Source organism: Lepisosteus platostomus, chromosome 10 (genome assembly GCF_059453375.1).
Source record: "Lepisosteus platostomus isolate fLepPlt1 chromosome 10, fLepPlt1.hap1, whole genome shotgun sequence".
NCBI classification, from domain to species: Eukaryota; Metazoa; Chordata; class Actinopteri; order Semionotiformes; family Lepisosteidae; genus Lepisosteus; species Lepisosteus platostomus.
The window spans coordinates 26,066,372-26,088,324 of NC_142620.1; the positions used below are offsets into that span (position 1 = coordinate 26,066,372).

General features: G+C 39.6%; 1 protein-coding gene across 5 annotated transcripts in view; it reads left to right on the forward strand.

Moving 5' to 3' along the window:
• Positions 1–2,993: 2,993 nt before the first annotated feature.
• The window catches only part of zfyve26 (zinc finger, FYVE domain containing 26), an 84,715-nt gene continuing 65,755 nt past the window's right edge, over positions 2,994–21,953 (forward strand). The window contains exons 1-12 of one of the 5 annotated variants that reach the window (XM_088648905.1): positions 2,994–3,162; positions 4,258–4,436; positions 8,937–9,210; positions 9,748–9,823; positions 10,256–10,339; positions 11,348–11,888; positions 13,913–14,043; positions 14,883–15,047; positions 16,062–16,150; positions 17,601–17,752; positions 18,477–18,680; positions 19,571–20,179. In XM_088648905.1, coding sequence (XP_088505031.1) covers positions 9,017–9,210; positions 9,748–9,823; positions 10,256–10,339; positions 11,348–11,888; positions 13,913–14,043; positions 14,883–15,047; positions 16,062–16,150; positions 17,601–17,752; positions 18,477–18,680; positions 19,571–20,179 — 2,245 coding nt within the window. In that variant the 5' untranslated portion in view covers positions 2,994–3,162; positions 4,258–4,436; positions 8,937–9,016. Of the gene's footprint in view, positions 3,163–4,257; positions 4,437–4,460; positions 5,509–5,758; positions 5,900–8,936; positions 9,211–9,747; positions 9,824–10,255; positions 10,340–11,347; positions 11,889–13,912; positions 14,044–14,882; positions 15,048–16,061; positions 16,151–17,600; positions 17,753–18,476; positions 18,681–19,570; positions 20,180–21,953 lie in introns of those variants that run through there. The other 4 variants (XM_088648910.1, XM_088648908.1, XM_088648909.1 and 1 more) reach the window with 4 other exon arrangements.

Consider the following 21,953-nt stretch of genomic DNA (forward strand, 5'->3'; position numbering starts at 1 on the left):
TTATATTGAAATGTAGGATGATTAACACATATTAGTACATAGAATATGTTCTGGTGTCTTAAGAACAAGCCTTTTCATTTGTTCTTAAGATACCAGACCATATTTTATGCACTACTATGTGTGCAAATTATAAAAAATAATAAATTTATGCTTTTAGGTAATGGATTATCAAGTGTAATGTGGGAGCACTGTTGACCTGCAAGAAAGCTTAAAACAGACAAATATTACAATAAATACCTCAATACACAGCATGCACCTGTTATGCTTCTGTTATACAATTATACAATTCTGTGAGTTTCAGATTCTTGTTTTTTATAAAAATAGAAAACCCATAATTGTATTTTATAATCTAAAGTTACAAAAACACCTTCAAAGATTAATAGGGATCCTTTGTCCTTTAAAATATTAGAATCTTACCCAGTACTAAATAACTCTGTCTAATGTAGCTCACAAATAAATGGGAACCAATTTTCCAATTCCAAATGGGGCATCACTAACCCACAAGACATGAAAGCAAATAAGAATTTCCTCAAAATGCTAAGACAACTGGTTACAAGCCTAATGAAAGTCTCTTACTCTCAAGGCCCAGTCTGCTTCTTCTGATGATGATGTATGATGGATGCTTTCCTTTGTTACTTCTTGTCTATCTTCCTGTCTTTGTTCATCTCCTCTTTACTGTCTTCCTGAAAGTGCTTTGTTATGCCTGTAGAGGCCTTAATTTCTATGTGATGTGATGTAAAAAAAGATTTTTAGCCAGTGAAAAGCACTGGTGTAGGTGCTGACATAAGCAATCATTTCAAACTATTTTTTTAATTCTGCAAATATTGTAACATTGCTAAAGCGCCTCTAGGTTCATCTGACCCCAGCATGGTGTATTTAGTTCAGACCTACAAAACTGCCCTGAAGAGAGGTAAAGTCAAACACAGGGTGGTTCTGGTCTGCACCGAAGACTCTGTACAATAATTGCAGGATTGTTATGAGTGCACTGATTGGGACATGTTTAAGCATTCAAGTTCTGATATTGACGAACTGACAGATACAGTTATGAGTTTTGTGAAAATACTGTTATACCACTGACATTTTATACTGCATTCTCTAATAACAAACCCTGGGTGACAAAATATTTTATGTCAGCTATAAAAAGGAAAAATAAATCACCAAGGGGATGTTGTTTTGAGTAGGAAGGCAAAAAAGAATGTTAAAAGAGATTAAGTCAGCTAAATTAAGGCATAAACATAAAGTTAAGGGTGAAATGAGTAATGGCAATTGACATTCAGCTTGGGAGGGTAGCATGTCAATGATGGGAATTAATAAAAATAGGGGCAGGAGCATTAGCACAGGTGGAGAATCTTTTGCTGACTTTGCTGATGGGTTAAATCAATTTTATCTTCAGTTTGATGTATATTATTTTACTAGTGAACTCAAATGTTTTTTTTGAGGCAGGAAATCTTGTCAGCTAAATTACTGATTTCCTTACAGATAGAAGTCAGTGGGTATGTCAACAATATTTTGTCTAACACAGTGTTTTTATTTTCCACTGGCTCCCATCAAGGATGTGTATAGTCTCCCTTACTCTTTGTTCTGTATGCAAGGGGCGGAGCGGTGGCTCTGTGGCTAAGGATCTGCGCCTGTGGCTGTCTGTGGCCAGCAGAGAAATTCTACTCCATTGGGCCCCTGAGCAAGGCCCTTAACCCCAGCTGCTCCAGGGGCACTGTAAAATGGCTGACCCTCCACTCTGACCCCAAGCTCATGGAGAGTAAGCGGGGGTATGTGAAAAAGACAAATTCCTAATGCAAGAAATTGTATATGGCTAATAAAGTGATCTTACAAATGATTTTAAGAGTTATCACCACTCAAGACACATAATTAAATCTGCAGATGACTGTTATTTTTAGTTTGTTGCAATCAGATGAGTAGTAGATGAGCTTTTGCCACTTGGAACAAAACTATTTGAAGCTGAATGTCTCTAAGATCAAAGACGTTGATTTCTGAAAGAATCCCAATAACCCCACTCAGATGTGTATCGGGGTGAATCAGTGGAGATCGCAGATACATATAAGCGTTTGGGGACTTTTCTGGAATGCAAGTTAAATTCAGGGGCAAACATTGATTCTATTTTCAAAAAGGGGCAATAGTGTCTATTTTTCTTAAGGAAGCCTAAACAGTTTGATAATTCATTGTTGATCATGTTTTATCAGTCTTTTATGTCTTCTTTATTATTAACTTTCACCCTATTTTCTAATTAGGGAATTTGAATCTGAGGAGTAAGAATTGTGGAGTATTGTCAAATTATGTCAGAAAGTCATGGTGCTGATCTTTTGGCCTTATCCCATGTCTATCAGTTAGGATTTTGCGTAAAGCATATTGCATTCTAGAGAACTCTTCACACCCCTTGTTTAATGAATTCCAATTAAAGAACTCCCCTCAGAATGCAGATACAGATTCCCCCATTTAAAAACAAATAGGTTTAAGTTCTCATTATACTTATAACTATAACCTTGTCTTTTTTGCTTTTTTATTATTTTATGTATGTACATGTGTATTGTTTGTTTGTGGGTTTTCTTTATATTGTCTGCTGCTGTAAAACAAATTGTCAATTGGAGTTAATACTCTCTCTCATCACAGAGCACATAAAGACACAAACACACACTAGAGATAATTTTTCCAGAAGCCAGTAAACCTACAAGTATGTCTTTGGACTGTGGAAAGAACCGAAACACACAGTGGAAACCCACAAAAACACAAGGAGAACATACAAAGTTCAGACTGATAGCATCCCAGGAACTGAATTCAGTACCACGTGACGCTAAAGTGATGCATTACACCACTCTACCACTCTTTTCCATTTCCTTTTCATTTATAAACATAATAATTTAAATAAATTAGCTCGTTTAATAACATAAGTGTTAGACGGAAAGTGAAATAATTAAGCTAGAATGCTCTTCCTGTATTCCAATCATTACGCTCTTTGACCTCGGAACCAGAGCAGCTGAGTGATGATACTGTCACATGACCACCACTTCAACATGCCTACCTTCTGAGAAAATAACAGGGAAGAGGAGCAACTTCACGTCAATTCATGTGAAAACAACCACCGCCGATCGAAAACTGGTTGTATTATACCCCAGGACTTGTGTGTGTAAAGGCACACTGCGCAGGGAGGTAGTGGCAGGATTTGTTTTATATTTTGAATGTGGTTTGAGTGATCCCTTGAACAGAGTTAATCTTCCCGTTCTAGTAAATGACGACTGACTTACTATTTACATTACTGTGATTGGGCAAATCCTTATCTAATATCTTACAGTTCTCTATGTTTTCTTGTAATTTAAGATAAAAGTCTTTTATTGAACGGGATTTCCTCAGAGTAATTACTGTACGGTTTTGTTGCGCAGTAGGACTGAAATGAAGTAAATATATTTTGTATGAGCGTCTTAATAATTACATGGAGAAACCCTAATTGAATTTTACTTGGAATTTCTAATTCAATTGTAATTTAAAGTGATCTTTTAATGCTTGGATTGTTCTGTCTTAACGGCTGCAATGATCTACTTTTCTTGTCTAGGTCGGCTTTGTGTTTTGATAAATTGTTCTCGACTGATAGAAGAATTAGATAAAAAACTAATTTGGACTTTGGATGTCTAATTTATTGGGGGTGGGCTGGTGTCTTAACTGTTTCATACGAATCTGATGCTTAATTTAATCTGATGTAGTGGGCGAGTATTTCATTTAAGAACATTCCACGATATATTTCTGTAGTATTTGTACATGCAAAAGTTGTGTTCAGTTTCTGTTTGATTTTGTTTTTGAGGTACTGTTGTGCATTTTTCTAATCTTTCATGCTTGCCGATTTTATCAGGTACTAATTTTTAGCTGATGCGTTGTTCCAATGATTTGTGTTACAAAACAATTCGAAACAGAACCGTCAGTATATAATGCATGGTGCTCAGGTACAAAAGCAAATCACATTAATAACGAGTATTGAAACGGAAAGTAATCTACGCTTCTTGTGTGTTGGATTATGTGTAATTATGAAAATATGAATTGCATGTCAGGTTGGTTTCATCAGCTTTCAGTAGGACTGAGATCTGGGATGGTTCTAGTCAGGGAGGTCTCTCATGTTTCCATATCAACAAAGAGTCCCTTTTTAAAATTGTTAAAATGATGTGGCCAGTGCAGGTATTTCTAAGATCTGTATGTGTATATAAAAAAAGCATTACTACCGAGGTAAAACATTGGAGATTTTTTTTTCCTTTTTAGGTCTAATAAGTGCACATTTGGAGTCAAATAATATCCACCGTATTTGTGACTGTGAGCCTGCTACCCGGAATTCCCTGCTCAGCTGAAGTGGTCTGTTTTACAGAGCAAATCAATATAGAGAGAAGACACTCAACTTCTACATTCTATTAATTTGTCAGCCCAAATTACAAACCTAAGAGGTATTTTTGTAATTACAGGTCAGAGAGCTCAGGGACTGTACAATGAGTTGGGATTTCTCCCTATGTTAAGATCACTTTATTGGCCATATACAATTCTTGTATTAGGAATTTGTCTTTTTGCATACCCCAACTTGCTCTCCATGAGACACACAGACAGGGAGAGAGAAGCTTGGGGTCAGAGTGCTGGGTCAGCCATTTATATTGAGTCCTTGGAGCAGCTGGGGGTTAAGGGCCTTGGTTAGGTTGCTCAGTGGAGTAGGATTCCTGTGCCGGCCGCGAGATATGAACCGGCAACCTTCCAATAACAGGCGCAGATCCTTAGCCACCGATCCACCACACTGCATCACCCCAAACAAAGTTAACAAAGTTATTATATTTCTGAAGCACATTATATATTTTGAGGGCATGAGTATCCCAGTCCATAGGCGCCAGCTATGTGGGTGCTATGTGTGCCCCCAGTATTTTTGTTTATGGTTAAAGCAGAGGTGAATGCATTTTTACTTGTTTTTTACATGTTTGGTAAATACCACCATGCTCTAACACATTTCTAAGTGATCATTACATCTTGTCCCTTGCTCCATCGTCAATCTATCTGTTAACTATAAGTTGTAATCGTAATTATTGTTGATTCTGACTTATAAATAAAATATAATTATTGGTCTTTGATTTTTTTAAACAATTTTATGGAGAATCATAAGTAGCCAACCTTTGATCTGAAAAACTCCACAGGACAGTACTCCAAACAAGCAGTCTTAACAGGAGTGACTTATTTCAGAAATAGATACATTTAGAATTAGGAACAACACCTGTCTTGCAAAAACACATACACCCTATTATCCATTCATCAATTTTTTACCTGTTTATTCAATAAAGTGTTGCAGGGGAACCAGAGCCTATCTAAAAAAAATTGTCACAAAGCAGTTTACATCCTTAATGGGATGCCAGTACATAGCAAGGCACATCAGGACCAATTCTCCCAGAAACCAATTAACATACCAGTATGGCTTTTGACTGTAGGAGGAAACTGGAGTGCCTGGAGGAAACCCACACAAACACAGGGAGAACATACAAAGTCCCTGACATAGCACCCTGGGAATTTAGGCAGCAATCCTAAGGACTGTGCTACCATGCCCATAAAGCTGCTGTTTCCCCCCTTAATTGTCATAGGTTTCCCTCTCTAAAGAATATAGGAAGTTGAAATTCGCAAGTAAATGCCGGTCCAGATTTCCTTCATTTCTGTCATGGACCTTGACAGAGTTTTGAGTTTTACAGTGATAATTGTTTCTTTTGTCTTAATTTGGCAAATAATAAGAAATACTGAGAAACCTTTGGGTGTATGGATGGCTGTTTCTATACAGAGAATCTCTGATGGAGTCCATGATGAACAGAAGACATTGCACTTGTCATGCATTTTGTCTTCAGAAGAACAAAAGAGAGTGAGAATGGCCGTCTTACACTTGGAGGTGTGATTTGTCCATTTCTTTACCAGATTTTAATTATTATTTTTATTTTGGTGTCAGAGCACAAAGCTTTCATACCCAATCATACTTATTTTCAATGTTGTATTGGAAACATTGGCCATGCACCTAACATGACCAAGCACTGTGGGATACTTGAGGTCTTGGGGAAAAAAAACTGTAATGGAAAAAAACAGATTAATATATCAATGTCTAGTACAATCTCATGTATTACCCTAGAATTTACCCTTAATTCGTTTCAAGTTTGGTTCTTTACTACAGTAACAAATTGTGTATAATATATGTGTAACTAGATTTAACATAAATGCAGCTATATTTATACTGCATTTATTCAGTGCTGCATATATTTGTTAAACAGCAAATAATATAGTTAAAATGCATAGTGTAGAAAGGACCAAAGTGTGTCAGAGCTGGGGTCTGTTAAGCATATTTGTGTCACAGGTCCTGGTGTTGTCACACTCGCAGCACTATTGACCTTAATTGGTTTTGCTGTGGAACAGCGATGGGGATTTTGATGCAGTTTGATGCAGTTTGATGTTTGCTTATGGTACTTTCTCAGATTATGTTCTTGGGCTGTTTTATCAAATATCCTTCAGGCTTTGTTAAACCAAGTGAGAAGCAACTCATGAAACTCAAGGCTCATGACCTGTCTGGTTCAGGCTTGGTAGCAAGCAGGCCAGAGAGCCATGTTTACAACTTTAGTCACGTTGTTTCAGTCAGTGAAAGATTTAAAGAATGTAAGGTCCTATGGTAGATTGGAAGAAGAAAGAAGTGTTGGGCCAAAGGTTTTGCTACTCTGCCAAAAAAGTGTAGATTCAAATTCTGATTTCCTTTAGCAGGGTACAGCATTCAAATGAAAAGGTACATGTGCTTATCATTTGGAATTTAAAATAACAGTCAAAGCCTAAAGCACAGCTGTGAACGAACAGTAAAACAGTACAAATAGTTCACTACACAGTGTGTTTTTTGTAAGAAATGAAATGGCACTCTCTCTGAGAAGCTTTTCATTCCTGCAGCTCTCTGCATACTCTGGGTGTGATGTCATGTACCTCAGCTCAATCAGAGCTTGGCTGAGAGCAGCTGTTGGCTGGGGTGCAGACGTAATAATCCATATTTATCACGGAGTGCCCCTCTGTTTAGATCCATTAAACTCTATTTAAAAGTCTAGTGTCTCAGTGACTTGTAATTTTATAAGATTACGCATATCATGGTTGCTTTTCCATCTCGTATCCTTCCTTTTGAACTTTTACCTTCACATTTTTGCTGTCCACAGTGCAAGACCAATAAAAGACTATCACGCTTTCAAACAGTAACTGTAAAGATGACTTATCAATATAATGTCTATTGGAGAGAGCCCCCAATGTAAAAATTGGGTACATTAATACCTTCTTAAATATTACACACCGTTACTTTAAATAATAATAATAATAATAATAATAATTGCTTACACTTATATAGCGCTTTTCTGGACACTCCCCTCAAAGCGCTTTACAGGTAATGGGGACTCCCCTCCACCACCACCAATGTGCAGCATCCACCTGGATGATGCGACGGCAGCCATAGTGCGCCAGAACGCTCACCACACATCAGCTATCAGTGGGGAGGAGAGCAGAGTAATGTAGCCAATTCATAGAAGGGGATTATTAGGAGGCCATGATTGGTAAGGGCCAATTGGAAATTCGGCCAGGACACCGGGGTTACACCCCTACTCTTTTCGAGAAGCGCCCTGGGATTTTTAATGACCACAGAGAGTCAGGACCTCGGTTTTACGTCTCATCCGAAGGACGGCGCCTGTTTACAGTATAGTGTCCCCATCACTATACTGGGGCATTAGGACCCACATGGACCACAGGGTGAGCGCCCCCTGCTGGCCCCACTAACACCTCTTCCAGCAGCAACCTTAGTTTTTCCCAGGAGGTCTCCCATCCAGGTACTGACCAGGCTCACACCTGCTTAGCTTCAGTGGGTTGCCAGTTGTGAGTTGCAGGGTGATATGGCTGCTGAAAATAAATAATTTCTGTGGTCTGTTTGCTTTTTTATCACTGTATATTCTTTTTTTCTTAGCATTGTTTTTTATTGTTATGTGTTGTATGTTGCACCACTTGCTGCTTAAAATGCCCCCCTGAGAATGAAGTATTTTGAATATAATTAAATTTCAAATTTCTCTTGTCTTTAAAAAGGAATTCATAATTGTAAAAGACATAAAATGTCTGAACTGTGAACAGGATAAGCAGTAAGAGAGTTCCCATGAAGCACCTCTTCAGTTCTTGTTAGTGTAGCCTTTTGAGCCTCAGACAGAAGCTCAGTTTATAAAAGATTTACTGCTAGACTCTTACAAGTTAAGTTTACAAAACAATGTCAAATGCTCCATTAGTGAAGGTGTTGAGCCCCGTGACTAGGATTTCCATGCATCAATTAGTAGACTGCCCCCGAAGGATGGTGAGCCTTAATTGTACAGAGATCTCTTGGCAAAATAGCAACTTGATGGGAACTTTCTGGCTTACAGTAAGAGTGAGAGATGCACTTCTGCTTCATTTGATGCTGGCTTTCCTCTTTGGCACTGTGGATAGCACAAGGTGAATGGATCTGACAGGTGTTTACAGAGCATATCTGCAGGTCTTCATTCTTATGATTCCAGTTCAGGAGTTATGGATGTAAACCTGCTTGGATGTATAATAAGAAATAGTTAATTTCAGATTTATGAAGACAATGGTGCTCCAACTTGTAAAGATTTGCAAAGATATATAAACAACAAATTAGTAAAGTGGAACAATGGTTATCACACTTCGAAGTGTACCACTGTCATTCTAAATCACTTTCCTTTGTTCTTTTGAAGACAAAATGCATGAAAAGTGCAGTTTGTTCTGTTCAACATGGACTCCATTAAAGAGTCTTCATGATTTTATTGTGTATCCATAAGAAACTTAAGTAGAATTAGGTATTAAATAATGTAGCACTGTTGCAAAAAACACAGCTACAAAGAGTGTACTGTCCTCAAAAGTCTTTGCTCTTCTCTTTCTAGGTGATGTATCTGCTGTGCTGCTCCAGTGCTGTATAGCCCATTCCCCCTGATGCTGTCCTGCGCCACGCTGCGAAGGATAAATGTCAGCTGGACACCCTATCGGGAGGGAGGCAGAGACCTCCCAGGAGAAGCTGTTTGAGTTCTTCAGGGCATGCCTCTTGCAGGGGGAGTGGGAGCTGGCACAGGCGTGCGTGCCCCAGCTGAAGGAGTGGCAGGGTGGCCCGCAGGTGGAAGAGATTTTGCAGGCCATAACTGCCTGCCCTTACCAGCTGAGGTAGATGGAAGTGGGTCCTTTCAGTTTGGGAAGCTTCTATTTCCTGTACTACAGATTACATACTTTGTTCATTAGCTTTGCTGTGCATTCTTCTATACCTGTTACTAAAATATTCCAAACATTTTAATCACAATTGTTTTGATATTTAAATTTTCATACTGTGTGTCATATATCAGCTGGGAAATGGAATGAGAAATAAGTAGAAAATTATTTATTTTGGGGCTAGGCAAACAACAGTACAATTGTTAAACAAAGGCCTGGAAAAGTGTGTTTAAAAAAGGTAAACTTAATGCCAGGCTGTGTGTTTCCACTATTGCAGTTCCTAGCACTTGAAGACAGTGCTGTATGGTGTTGCAATAGGAAGACTGTACATTCTGAATGAACACAATCCTTATGGTTTCTGAGCCATAGCAAAAATCATCACAAAATACACAGATCTAGTGGATTAAAATATCAAAGCTATTTAGGCTAAATACACTGGACAGGAAAGATAGTGAGATTAACATTTTATTTACTGTTTTGGTTTTCTTTTTTTAGATGGGAGACAGTTGGCAGCCCACATCGCCTCGCTTGGTTGTGGCTCCTGGTGCTCGAGAAGTGGTCACAAGAACGGGTAATTTGTAGTTGCTTTATCCTAATTTATGTGTTATTGTTTTAATATTCAAGTTTAAGCCCTTGGACCCTTTAAGGTCTCTAAAATAGACTGTTTTTCTGGACTGATTAATTCAATTTTACTATAAAGCATTCTGGGTGAAATGCAGGATTAGTTTTATACTCCTGTGACATGCACAGAGTTTGGTGTTTTTCACAAGGATTATACTATGTAAAGAAAATAAAGAATTACATATTAAAATAATAGGTTTTTGATGTGTTGCAGCCTAGTTCTTCTGTGATGGAGGAAACGTGTGTCAGTAAGGGTGACTGTTGTTTCTAGGACACAAGGAATCAAAAAAGGATTAAGTGCAAGACAGAAATCAACTATAAAACTAATATGAATTGCATTTGATGGTTTTGTTATTCATTCTCTCCCAATACTTGGCTTTAGATCCCAGTGATCGCCAGAAGTGAGCTGGAGTTCTTGCTGCTTTTGGAAGAGCTTGAAGACACAGTTCCAAAAAGTGTGCTTAAGGTCTCTCCCTCCTTCAAATACCAATCAGAGAAATTATGACAATATTTTCATCTTCAGTATGTCTGTAATTTAGTTAGTAATTTCTAGTATTCTCTATTTATGTTTTCATCCTTTAGCCACCCTTGTGCATATTAGTAGCTGGTTATGTAAAATTACTGCTTATTTCCTTTTCTAAAAAACGTGTCATGCAAGTATGTTTCCTGAAGGTTGTAGTGAAAAATGTGTGGGTTTGCACATTTCAGAACAGTCTTTTTAATAAGCCTGAGCATCACCTTATAGCTGCCATTAGGAATGCTGAAACTGTACAACAGCATTATTGCAATAAAGATGTTAGTGAATTACCTTGTTTCAGATATTTGTGTGCATGATAACTGCAGATACATTCTAATTGCATCACTGTCAGTGTGTCACCTTAGTTTTTGCATTTCAAGTGTTCTTAGCCTTTTGGATTTTTCTGGGATCCTAGTTATTTCAGGTTATTCCCTTCTTGAGGAAGACTGCACGGTCCTCTTCCTTTTAGGTTGTTCTTCACTTGTTTCTACTGCCACACTTGCTAAATTGTCTTTTCAGAGTCAAAACAGAGTCTTTTCTATTAATTCATTAATCACCAGACACTGGAGTATTCAACACTTCAGTGCCTTCCTTAAACTCACATTTATGGTCCTGATACAGTAGCCAGTTTGTTGTTGAACGTGACAAATGAACAACCAAGCAACCTTTCTGTATAGCCTATTTTCTCAAACCTATTTTTTCTATTTTCTCAAGAACTCCTAGCTAGCTGAGTTCCACAAGCTTGTAAGCCAGCTTTCTTTCAAAGATACCAAGTGTCTGTCTGTTTATAACGTGAGTGGCTCACACATTCATACAGCCACAAACTTGGTCTTGATTTTAATGCGGCTTTGAGATGTCTTGTTCAGTCGTGTGCTGTATAAGATAAATTTATACCAGCTAACGCTTCTGACTAAAGGTGTTACTGCCACCTAAAACCTGAGTTTCTTTCCTTTGCAGGAGCTGTACAAAGCCTTCTTACACAGTCACAGCTCTGGCCTCCCTAGAGAGAAGAAGAAGGAAATGTCTCCCCAGAATCTCAGCCAGGATGTGCTCTCGTGTCTGTGGAACTTACTGGTGAATAAGCCAAGGCTAGCCCAAGCACTCGCTGCCTGTCTGTTAGCTGATGGCACGGATTGTGCCATGATGGAATACAGCGCTTGTCTGCAGAAAATGTTCACAGATTTCCTGCTGCAGGCTCTGGGCAGCCTGAGGAGCCCGGGGACAGGTGATGGGACAGCGCAGCAGAGGCACACAGCTGAACAGATCTATTTGGTTCTGTCTGTGCTGCCCTACGAACCCGAGAGGCAGAGCAGGGAGCAGCAGCAGTTGTGCGAGGCCCTTTGGGAGGCCAGCTGGGGCCAGGACTCGCCCTTGCTGGAGGAGCGGGTTCTGAGCTGCCTTCTTCGGCCCCGCTGTCACGGCCTGGTCGTTCTGTACAGCTCAGTGGCCACTGTGCGTCGGAAGGGGAAGCTGCTGCAGGATTTGCATTCAGCCCAAGGTTTGCCCATCTTCCTGTTCCACACAGTGTGCCTTCTTGTGGTAAAAGGGCACACACCATTTGCCCAAGTGAGAAACCTATAGCCATTACAGGCAGAAATTGAATTATGAATCTACTGACTCACATCTCTATGAAAAACTAGAAAATAAGTTAACATTAATGCTTTATTTATTCACTTTTTATGTAATCTTTTAGTATTAAGATTCATTTTTCAAAAATACAATTTTTAAATGCTAAGTAAATTTGAGAAAGTTAGTTTTAAGGCACAGTATATTTACATTACAAACTTCTGCACTCTTCCAGCTACAAGTGTGTGTAACCTCAGATTGCAAGGTGTGTGCCACAGGGATCTGTTTTAGGCTCTTTGATCTTCTTGATAAATATCAACTATATCAATATTCTGATATAAATTACTGCGTTTAGCTAGTAGCTACATTTACAGACGATACAAAAATAGGTAAGTGGCCAAAATGGAAATGGTGGCAAGGAAATATCAAAGAGAGAAAATCAAAGATTGGAAACACATGGCAAATTAAATTTAACATTGATAAATACATAGTGATCCATACTGGCAGCATCGGCACTGCTGGAAGTTACACATGATATGTTCAGGAGTCTATAAAACTATATCAGTTTCGAATGCCTCAGAAAAGTCCCATTTTATTCTTCTAAAATGTTTCAATTTCATTAATTGGTGGTGGTGGAGGGGAGTCCCCATTACCTGTAAAGCACTTTGAGTGGAGTGTCCAGAAAAGCACTATATAAGTGTAAGCAATTATTATTATTATTATTATTATTATTATTATTATTATTATTAACTTGTCAGAGTATAATATTGCTTTGAGCATTTGATTGTTTTTTTTCTAGACTGATTCCAAAGTAGCAAATAATTAAAAGAGACCAGAAGGGAGTTTCTGCTGGGTACAGAGCCAGTGATATAATGCAGGTTCTAAGTTGGGGTATAAAATGTAAAGATTTAGTATTTATACCCCAATGTTTAGTTTTGCTTTTTTCAAAGCACATTAGTTTACTCACTTTAATCACTTTATGCACCTAGGTTTCGGCAGGAAGTGTGATGTAGTTGGTGCTAAAATGCTTATTTAACAGCTTTGTTAAAAAATGGTTATCCAGTAGAAACAGGAACTGTTTTTCATGTACCTACAATAAATGCAGATTGTCTCCAATGTCAAAGCCTTGTTAATGTTATCACACAATCTTAAGCTGAGCTGTGTTTTCCTGCTAACCAGAATGGTTAGTCTAAAGACCCTTAGTGAGATTGTGAAATTGGTTCCTGAACAGTAAGTGCAATAAACCAATTAACACTCATTTGAACTGAAAATATAGTTACTTTGAAATTGGAAGCTATCTGAAGGAGTGACAAACTTCGTTTGTCCCCAGCTGTCTTATTTTACCAGGGTGAATTTGTTCTGGGATTTCTGGTTGACCTGGCTATTATTAGATATCGCATAGAGAGTTGTAAAGAAGACTCCTGTTACAGAAGAGTTTGATTCATTTGAGATTTTCATTGATGCAAGGTGTTGCGCAACTAAAGCTGATTAAACTGACCAAGTACAGTAATAGTGTTACTTAACTCATTGAGCACTTTATTAAGAACTCATGTACATACTGAAGATGACAGTCATGTGAGAATTATTGTGCACCTCACATGGCTTATTCAGAAGAACCAGCACCTCATTAAACCTTAAAATGCTGTGACCACTGTGCAATTGGAGTTTGTTTTCCATATGTACTGTATGTTTGTGTGGTGAGAAATGTGTTTCTTTGTAATAAAAGGGCAAATAGCTCCTTTACAGTAGTTCCATACTAGGCCCCGTAAGTTCCCCTTGCTTTGCATTGTTCTAGTCACCACAATCATAACAAGAAACTGAATTAATGTTATCAACTATGTGGTACACAGGTTTATAAATTAATTTCTTCAAAAAACAAACCTTCATTAAAAATGCCATTTTCTAGCACAAGCTAGACAATGCTGTGAGTTCCTTGTTTCTGCTCTATATTGTCAGATTCCAAAGAGCTGTATGAAGCGGAGAAGGGGCTGCTGGGATTGTTCTCTCACTGTGATCGCACCTCTGCCTGGCAAACAATTTACTTTGACTGTCACAGCAGTGGCAAACACTTTCTGGAACAGGTCTTGGTAGGTTTCACATGACCTCTGGGATTATAGAAGGCGGTTTCGTTGTTGAGAGACTAGCCTGGCACTATGCTGCCGTTTGCACATTTTTGAGTTCATGCTTTTTTAGTTGTTTTCACTTTCATTTCCCTCTGAGTTACACCTGATTAACAGCACAGACTTCAGTATTATACTGCTCTGATACCTCTGTGATTGAACATGGTTGGGTGCCGATTCTGTGATTGGTGGATTATTGTCTCTGAATCTTGGCAAGGAGATTGTGCAATGTTTATTTGGTGAAGGTGTTTTATAGCCACTTTCAAAAAGGAGAACAGCTGGAAATGTTTCTTTACCTCCTTGTAAACTCACTTGACTTGTTCTGAAAATGTCAGCTTTGGCAACAGCAGCTTGAAGTATATCACTCCTTTACTGCCTTTACACATCATCCTCTGGAGCGCTGTCTCTCATTTTTTGCTAGTGAATTTTAATTAGTAATTAATTTTAATCTAGTGAAGATTAATTAAATTAATTTCTTTCTTAGGTAGAAGTAATAGGTTTATTCCATGCTGAAAAGAAAAGAAAGAAAACATGTTTTGACTAAAGTAATTTCTTTATTAATGAAACTAATTAACTAATTTCTTTATTAAATGCTTTTTAATTGTTTTTTTTCCCCAGTCTGCTGTGCTGTAGGTATTATATGAGATATGCAGTAAAGTGCTGTTTGCCCAGTAGTTGTCTGGACAGCTTCTTGACTTTAATTATGTCCTCCTGAACCTTACCCATTTAAAATTAAGGCTGTGATCCCAGTGGTTGGTTCAGGTGGAAAGCGTCAATACTGATGGATACTTTCCTTTTGTGTCTAGTTAACAGCACTAAGCTTGATCAAGAGAGAAGACTTTTCCAGTCTAGACCAGCTCCTGAAGCAGGAGTTCCAGCCTCTTTCACGGCTCCTGCTGCTGCTAGGATGGACACACTGTCAGAGTGTGGAGTCTGCGAAGACACTGCTGTGTATTCTCCATGAGAACAAGGTTTGCACTGAAGTTGAGCAAAATTGAAATTAGTTTTCACCTGTCCTTTTAACAAAATAGTTTGAATACATTTCAGGATATTTTGTTTCTTTGTTGTTTCAAGTTATACATTTGATTTATGCTGCTTTGTCTGTGTTAGTTGGTTTTGACGGTCTGGCTGAGTAATTCGACAAGAAAAAAACAAAAAAACATGAGAAGCTTCTCGGAGGCCTTTGGAGAGAATTTTGAGGAAGCATGTTAACGTTGTAATATAGCAGAAGTATTTCATCATATCTGTGGTATGGCTTCCCCCTTGTCAAGTGATTCAGATTAGAATCCATTGTTACCCTTACCTCACCACTCGAAAAATTAATTTGTGCCCTTTTCCCCACATGAACCAAAGGTATCATTATTGGTATCTCAGCGTGAGAATCCTGATACACAGGGCTCTGTGGGTCTGTGCTTGCACCATTTTGTGCTTTTTGTCCTAGTGCTGTTGTGTTATGTTTGTGAAGGCTGTTCATCTAAGTGGGACTGAGAAAACGCAAAGTAAGCTCAGGAATTGCTTACTTTAGCTTTGGAGTCAGTAGACCTGGTCCCATATGACTGATTTGTCTGCATGAGTTTTAGGTCTCTTCGAAGCCCCAGTCTCTGAAGAGTTGGGAGTTGCTATTCAGTTGTTTCCATTAAGCCAATAATGAGGTGATTGAGTTAGTTAAGCACTGAGTGGCAGTAAAGGCCTGCAGACCAGGAATTCCCATGCTTGCTTCAGCTCCTTGTTCTGGCAGCGAGGAGTCTCACAAGCTAAAACGACTGCGTCTGACTGGTATTTTAAAGGCCTGTATGTTTTTGGTATTCCAGGGCTGACTGTACTCACTCAGAAGACAATATGCATAGCATTATTCCTTAGTATTGGGCAGTAATGCACAGCCCAGTGAAGGCTGTAGAAAATTAAGTCATGCATCATTTTCACTGGCTCTATGCACTGACACTCTGCCTTGAGTGTGACTGTGGTCATATGTGCTCTTTCTCCAGAACCTGTACTGTGATTCCATGCTGAAGGAGTTCGGAGATGGGCTTTCCGCACAGCTGGGCATTCTTGAATGGTGCTCAGAAAACAGCAAGTGAGTCCTCTGCTGCTCTGCCCCACACTCTCTTTAGCTGCATTTCTGGGCTGTTAAAAAAGCAATCATTCTTTCACTATGAGAGCTCTAGACTCATTGCATTGAGCATTGAGTGTGTTGGAAATTCACCAACAGCCATGTCACTTTCAAACTCACAACTGGCAGCCCACTGAAGCTAAGCAGATGTGAGCCTGATCAGGACCTGGATGGGAGACCTGGGAAAAACTAAGGTTGCTGCTGGAAGAGATGTTAGTGGGGCCAGGAGGGGGCGCTCACCCTGCGGTCTGTGTGGGGTCCTAATGCCCCAGTACAGTGACGGGGACACTATACTGTAAAAAGGCGTCGTCCTTCGGATGAGACATTAAACTGAGGTCCTGACTCTCTGTGGTCATTACAAATCCCAGGGTGTTTCTCAAAAAAAGATTAGGGGTGTAACCCCGGCTTCTAGGCCAAATTTCCCATTTGGCCCTTATCAATCATGAACCCAATCCAGGTGGGTTCTGCAAGTGGTGGTGGAGGGGAGTCCCCATTACCTCTAAAGCGCTTTTAGTGAAGTGTCCAGAAAAGTGTTATGTAAGTGTAAGCAAATATAATTATAATTAAATTCTCCTGTTATCTCTTTTCTTTTTTAAATTTAGAATTGCCAATTACTTTGTACATGAAGTATGCCATCTGAACTGGTTTTTGTGTATTTCATTTTGCAACATACAGGGAGAATTAGGACATTAATTAGGACATTAGGCTTACCCACCCACCATTAACCCAGTTGTTTTTTAACATGTCACAAGCAACACAGCCCCATACCTGAATGTCTAACTCTATATGGAGGAGAGACATGGTGCTCACAAGCACTGCAATGCCTCTATTGGTGAGAGCCTACAAAGCCTTGGCTGACCAATCCCACCCTACCCTACCTTATACATGGATAGGGTATCCTGGATGGACTCTTATACAGTTGCAAGAAAAAGTTTGTGAACCTTTGGAATTAACTGGATTTCTGCATTAATTACTCATAAAAATGTGGTCTGATCTTCAACTAAATCACAATTATAGACAAACAATCTGCTTAAACCATTTTTATGAGTACTTAATGCAGAAATCCAGTTAATTCCAAACTGGGTTCACAAACTTTCTTGCAACTGTTGATGCAAATGACTGCATTCTAACCCAGAGGGATCACATGATTGATGGCTCAGCAGGGGCTATATTCCAAGTATTAATAGTGAAATTAAAATTCAGATTACTGCAGTGATCTCTTTCAGCATAGCATAAGTGGAAATTACCACTTTAAAGAAATTTAACTACAAAATTAGAACTCCTACCTTTTAGTTAAATTAGCCTTATTCTTTACAAGTTTCTCTCTTTTAATAGGAACTATAGTAACACGCAAAATACATATGTGAGAACATCTGTGTTTCATGACAGTTGTGCGGTGTCCTTGTGTTTATAGCAGCATTCCAGGAAAAGAGACCCTTCAGCTCCTGCATAGCCTGGACTGCCACTCCGCTCTGTTCATCCTACATTCCCTCACCAGCCTGCCTGCACTGCAAGAGGGCAAGGTCCTGGATTTGCTGCAGGGCCTGGCAGAACCTCACAGTTCTGGTCAGAAAATCTCTCTTCTTTAGCTGAAACACAGAAAACTGATAATTGAGGTCCAGGGAGGCTCCCCGAGGCTCACACTCCAGCAGGGCTTCTCATGCTCATATACTCATATTCAATACTAAAATCGGCGCAGTTGCCTGATTGAATTCTTTATCAGAAAACAGAGAGCTTGACATCAAGTTCACTACCTACTTATTAAAAGAAGAGTAAGTGATCAGTGCTGCAGGAGCACTGGGAATGTCTGGGATAAAAACCAGAAGCTCAGTAGCCCTAGAACTGAACATCAGCCTTGTCAATTTCTTTGCCTCAGGGCTAAGAACACAGAAGGATTAGGAGTTTAATTCTGATACTTTGAAATCGTATGTTAGACAGACGTTGGTTGAGACTCCTCCAAGTATTGGAGTCTACAGTTTAACATACAATTTAAATTGTTGTTTGATAAAGATTTCATGTGTATCACAGAAGAGTGTGTATGGTTGATTCATGACTGGACATGTACAATCTACTTTGCTCTAACTTAGTTCCATTTAAAAGGAAAAAAAAACTACAATTCCTCACTCTTACTAATTGTTACACAATAGAATTTAGGACATCATTCCAAGACATGTAAACCATGACTGTATTTATTATGAATGAAATTTGTTATCTTGGTCCACGTTCAAGGTGAAACAGTCTCGTTCAAGTGGGACTATACCAGTAATGTTTGTCATTTTCATTCATGCAGGACAGTCCGACACCCTAAGCTGTGCCAGTGTGGTTGCACGTGGAAATGTGGTGCTATTCCAGGGTTTCTGTGCCATGAAGTATGCCATCTATGCCCTCTGTGCCAATGCACACAGGTACTCCTGCTGCCAGGTGTGTACAGACTGGTGTTCGGAGGTGCAGTCAGAGGAATCTTGGCCATGCCAGGATCACATCAGTGCTCAAGGTACCATCACTCTTTATCCCCTTAACACACACTCATCTTCTTCTGCATTGTCTGTGACCAGTGGAAACTGAATGTACAGTAGTTGTGTGTAATATTGTACTAAATCAACTGTGTGTTGATTTATTTGTGTGGAAAATGTGTTTCTGGGTAAACTCATAGGCACAGAGGAAATTGTTTAAAACAAATATCACTGTAAAACCCACTAAGGTTGGATTATACAATATCTAAAAAGTTATGGAATTATTTTTTTGTCACATAAAATTGCAAGGACAAAATAATTTCTTATTTTTACTATTTGAACCAATATTGCTTAAATTTGCAGCTTTTTAAAATGTTTGTTGAAAGCATACATTTATACATTTGCCCACTGCCTTACTATGAACAGCAGAAAAAGCAAACACAGTTATAATAATAATTGCTTACACTTATATAGCCCTTTTCTGGACACTCCACTCAAAGCGCTTTACAGGTAATGGGGACTCCCCTCCACCACCACCACCAATGTGCAGCATCCACCTGGATGATGCAACGGCAGCCATAGTGCGCCAGAACGCTCACCACACATCAGCTATCAGTGGGGAGGAGAGCAGAGTAATGAATTGGGTAGGAAGGCTTTGTGAGCTATGGTGAGGGCTGAATTAAAAAGCAAGTGAAACTTATTGGATTGTACTTCCTCAGGTGTTACTACAACCATAGTTTTTCCATCCATAGTCAATACCCTGACAATTGGGAAGCATTGTTAATTTTGCATTGCATTGTTTGGTTACAAAAAAGTTCATATTTAAATATAGTTTTGTGGGCAGCATATTAATGCCAAATTTTGAGAGACATTAGGCAGTATGAGCATTAATGTAATAGTGTGCATATTCTTCCCCTTTTCTGCATCCCAGGAAAATCTCTGCTTTTTCAGGACTATGTCTCTAAGTGCCAGAGCTGTCTGGATGCTGTTCCAGACATCTTTCGGCTGGAGCTTTTGGAGAACATTTATTCACTGCTGTTTTTATGTGACGATAACGTTGGCATGGAGAAGATAGAGAAGTTGTGTGACGTGCATAAGGGGAATCTAGGGGAGAAGAAGATCCAGCAGACTTCACTGGGAAGGAATGGGGAGCACAGTTCACATCTTGCAGACAGCTTTGGGGGTGGCAGAAATGAAGAGGAGACAGCCAGTGACTCAGCACAGCAGAGTAAAGTACAGACCCAGGGCCAGAATTTCAGATACTTGAATCTAAAGCAGTTTATCACAGGGGCCAATGGTTTTTTAGCCAATGAAGTGACGATGGAAATCTTTCTGGAAATGCTGAAGGAGAATCTTAAGGGAATTAATAGCAATATCCTGTTGGAGGACAACAAGATGCTGGCCAGAGAAACGGAGTTTGCTGAATGCCTGAACTGTTCCATCACCATGGAAACCTTTGACTCTCGCTTCAAGAGGCTGTCCCAGCATGTTTCCGAGGCTCAGTGGAGATTTCAGATTGTCACCAGCAACAAGACTCATGGTAAGGACATTAGAATATTTGGGGGAAGTGTTTTGTAGTCAGAAAATCTTAAGCAAGACTCTTTGTTAACTTGACCTATGAACAGTTGAGATGGAGTGAGGTGGTTTACTTCTTATATTGCTAAGAATTGGACACTTTCATGGAGTCCAGTACCTGCCATGTTCTCTGAGGGCTATGTGTTGCCCAAAACCACTGCACAGTTAATTGTTTAATGTGTGTGAAAAGTAAAGTATCAACACTTCTATGTAAGTTTCAATGTTTGTTCAAATTTCTCATCCATTCTGGATGCCTCTCGAATTGGAAGAAGAAAATATTCTGTTGGTTTGGTGTTACATGTGTAGTGTGCTCTCACGAGGCACCAGTTATGTAGGGGTTTGGGCATTTACTGGGACAATTATTAATTGTGGCAGTAAATCACGAAATTTATTCTTTTGATGGCCTTAGAATCCAACCATGCGATAAAACTCAAACAACGCACACACACAGGTACTAATACACGAGGATACATTTATTAATACATAGAATATGCATGTAAACCTAACAGATCTTATCGTGAGGGTTATCAGAAAACAAAAGATATATATTCATTCAGTTACGAAGAGTTACATATACCAAGAGGACATACGTTCGGTATATCATTCATTTAGACCGTTTCGTAAATGAACTTGGTTATAACTTCTACATTAGATAGTCAAAACAAGTACATAACTCTTAGGAATTAAATTGATATCAACTGGTTGGGATAACAATTGAATTCTCGAGCAGTAATGCAGTGAAGTTGAATACTCATCCAATCTTTGGGGATTCAGATCTCTTGCGGGCACAAAGAAACAGTTGCAGGCTTGTTGCTGTCCAATCCGCGCTCTCTGGCTCCGTGTAAGGCTGTGCTGTTCGGCTTGTGATGGTGCGCTGCTGATGCTCACTGACCGGCTAGTTAGTGTTGGCTTTAACTAGCAAAGTTTGTGCACAGGAAAAAAGATGACTGTGGGTCCCAGCAGGTCAGGAAGAGGACCGGTTCATTCCTGATGAAGCTAGTTCTGAATACTGATAATTATATAATAATAATAATTGCTTACACTTATATAGCGCTTTTCTGGACACTCCACTCAAAGCGCTTTACAGGTAATGGGGACTCCCCTCCACCACCACCAATGTGCAGCATCCACCTGGATGATGCGACGGCAGCCATAGTGCGCCAGAACGCTCACCACACATCAGCTATCAGTGGGGAGGAGAGCAGAGTAATGAAGCCAATTCATAGAGGGGGATTGTTAGGAGGCCATGATTAATAAAGGCCGATGGGAAATTTGGCCAGGACGCCGGGGTTACACCCCTACTCTTTTCGAGAAACGCCCTGGGATTTTTAATGACCACAGAGCCTCGGTTTTATGTCTCATCCAAAGGACGGCGCCTGTTTACAGTATAGTGTCCCCATCACTATACTGGGGCATTAGGACGCACATGAGCTGCAGGGTGAGCGCCCCCTGCTGGCCCCACTAACACCTCTTCCAGCAGCAACCTTAGTTTTTCCCAGGAGGTCTCCCATCCAGGTACTGACCAGGCTCACACCTGCTGAGCTTCAGTGGGTTGCCAGGTGTGAGTTGCAGGGTGATATGGCTGCTGGCAATTCAGCTGTCCACAGTTCCGACCTGTTCACGAGGCTTGCTGCTGGTGCTAACCTCGGGTGGATCCTTTGGTTACTCGTGGCAACCTCCGCTCTCGACTCTTAGAACAAAAGAAAGTTCTGGCACTCGGAAACACTGGCCGTTACATG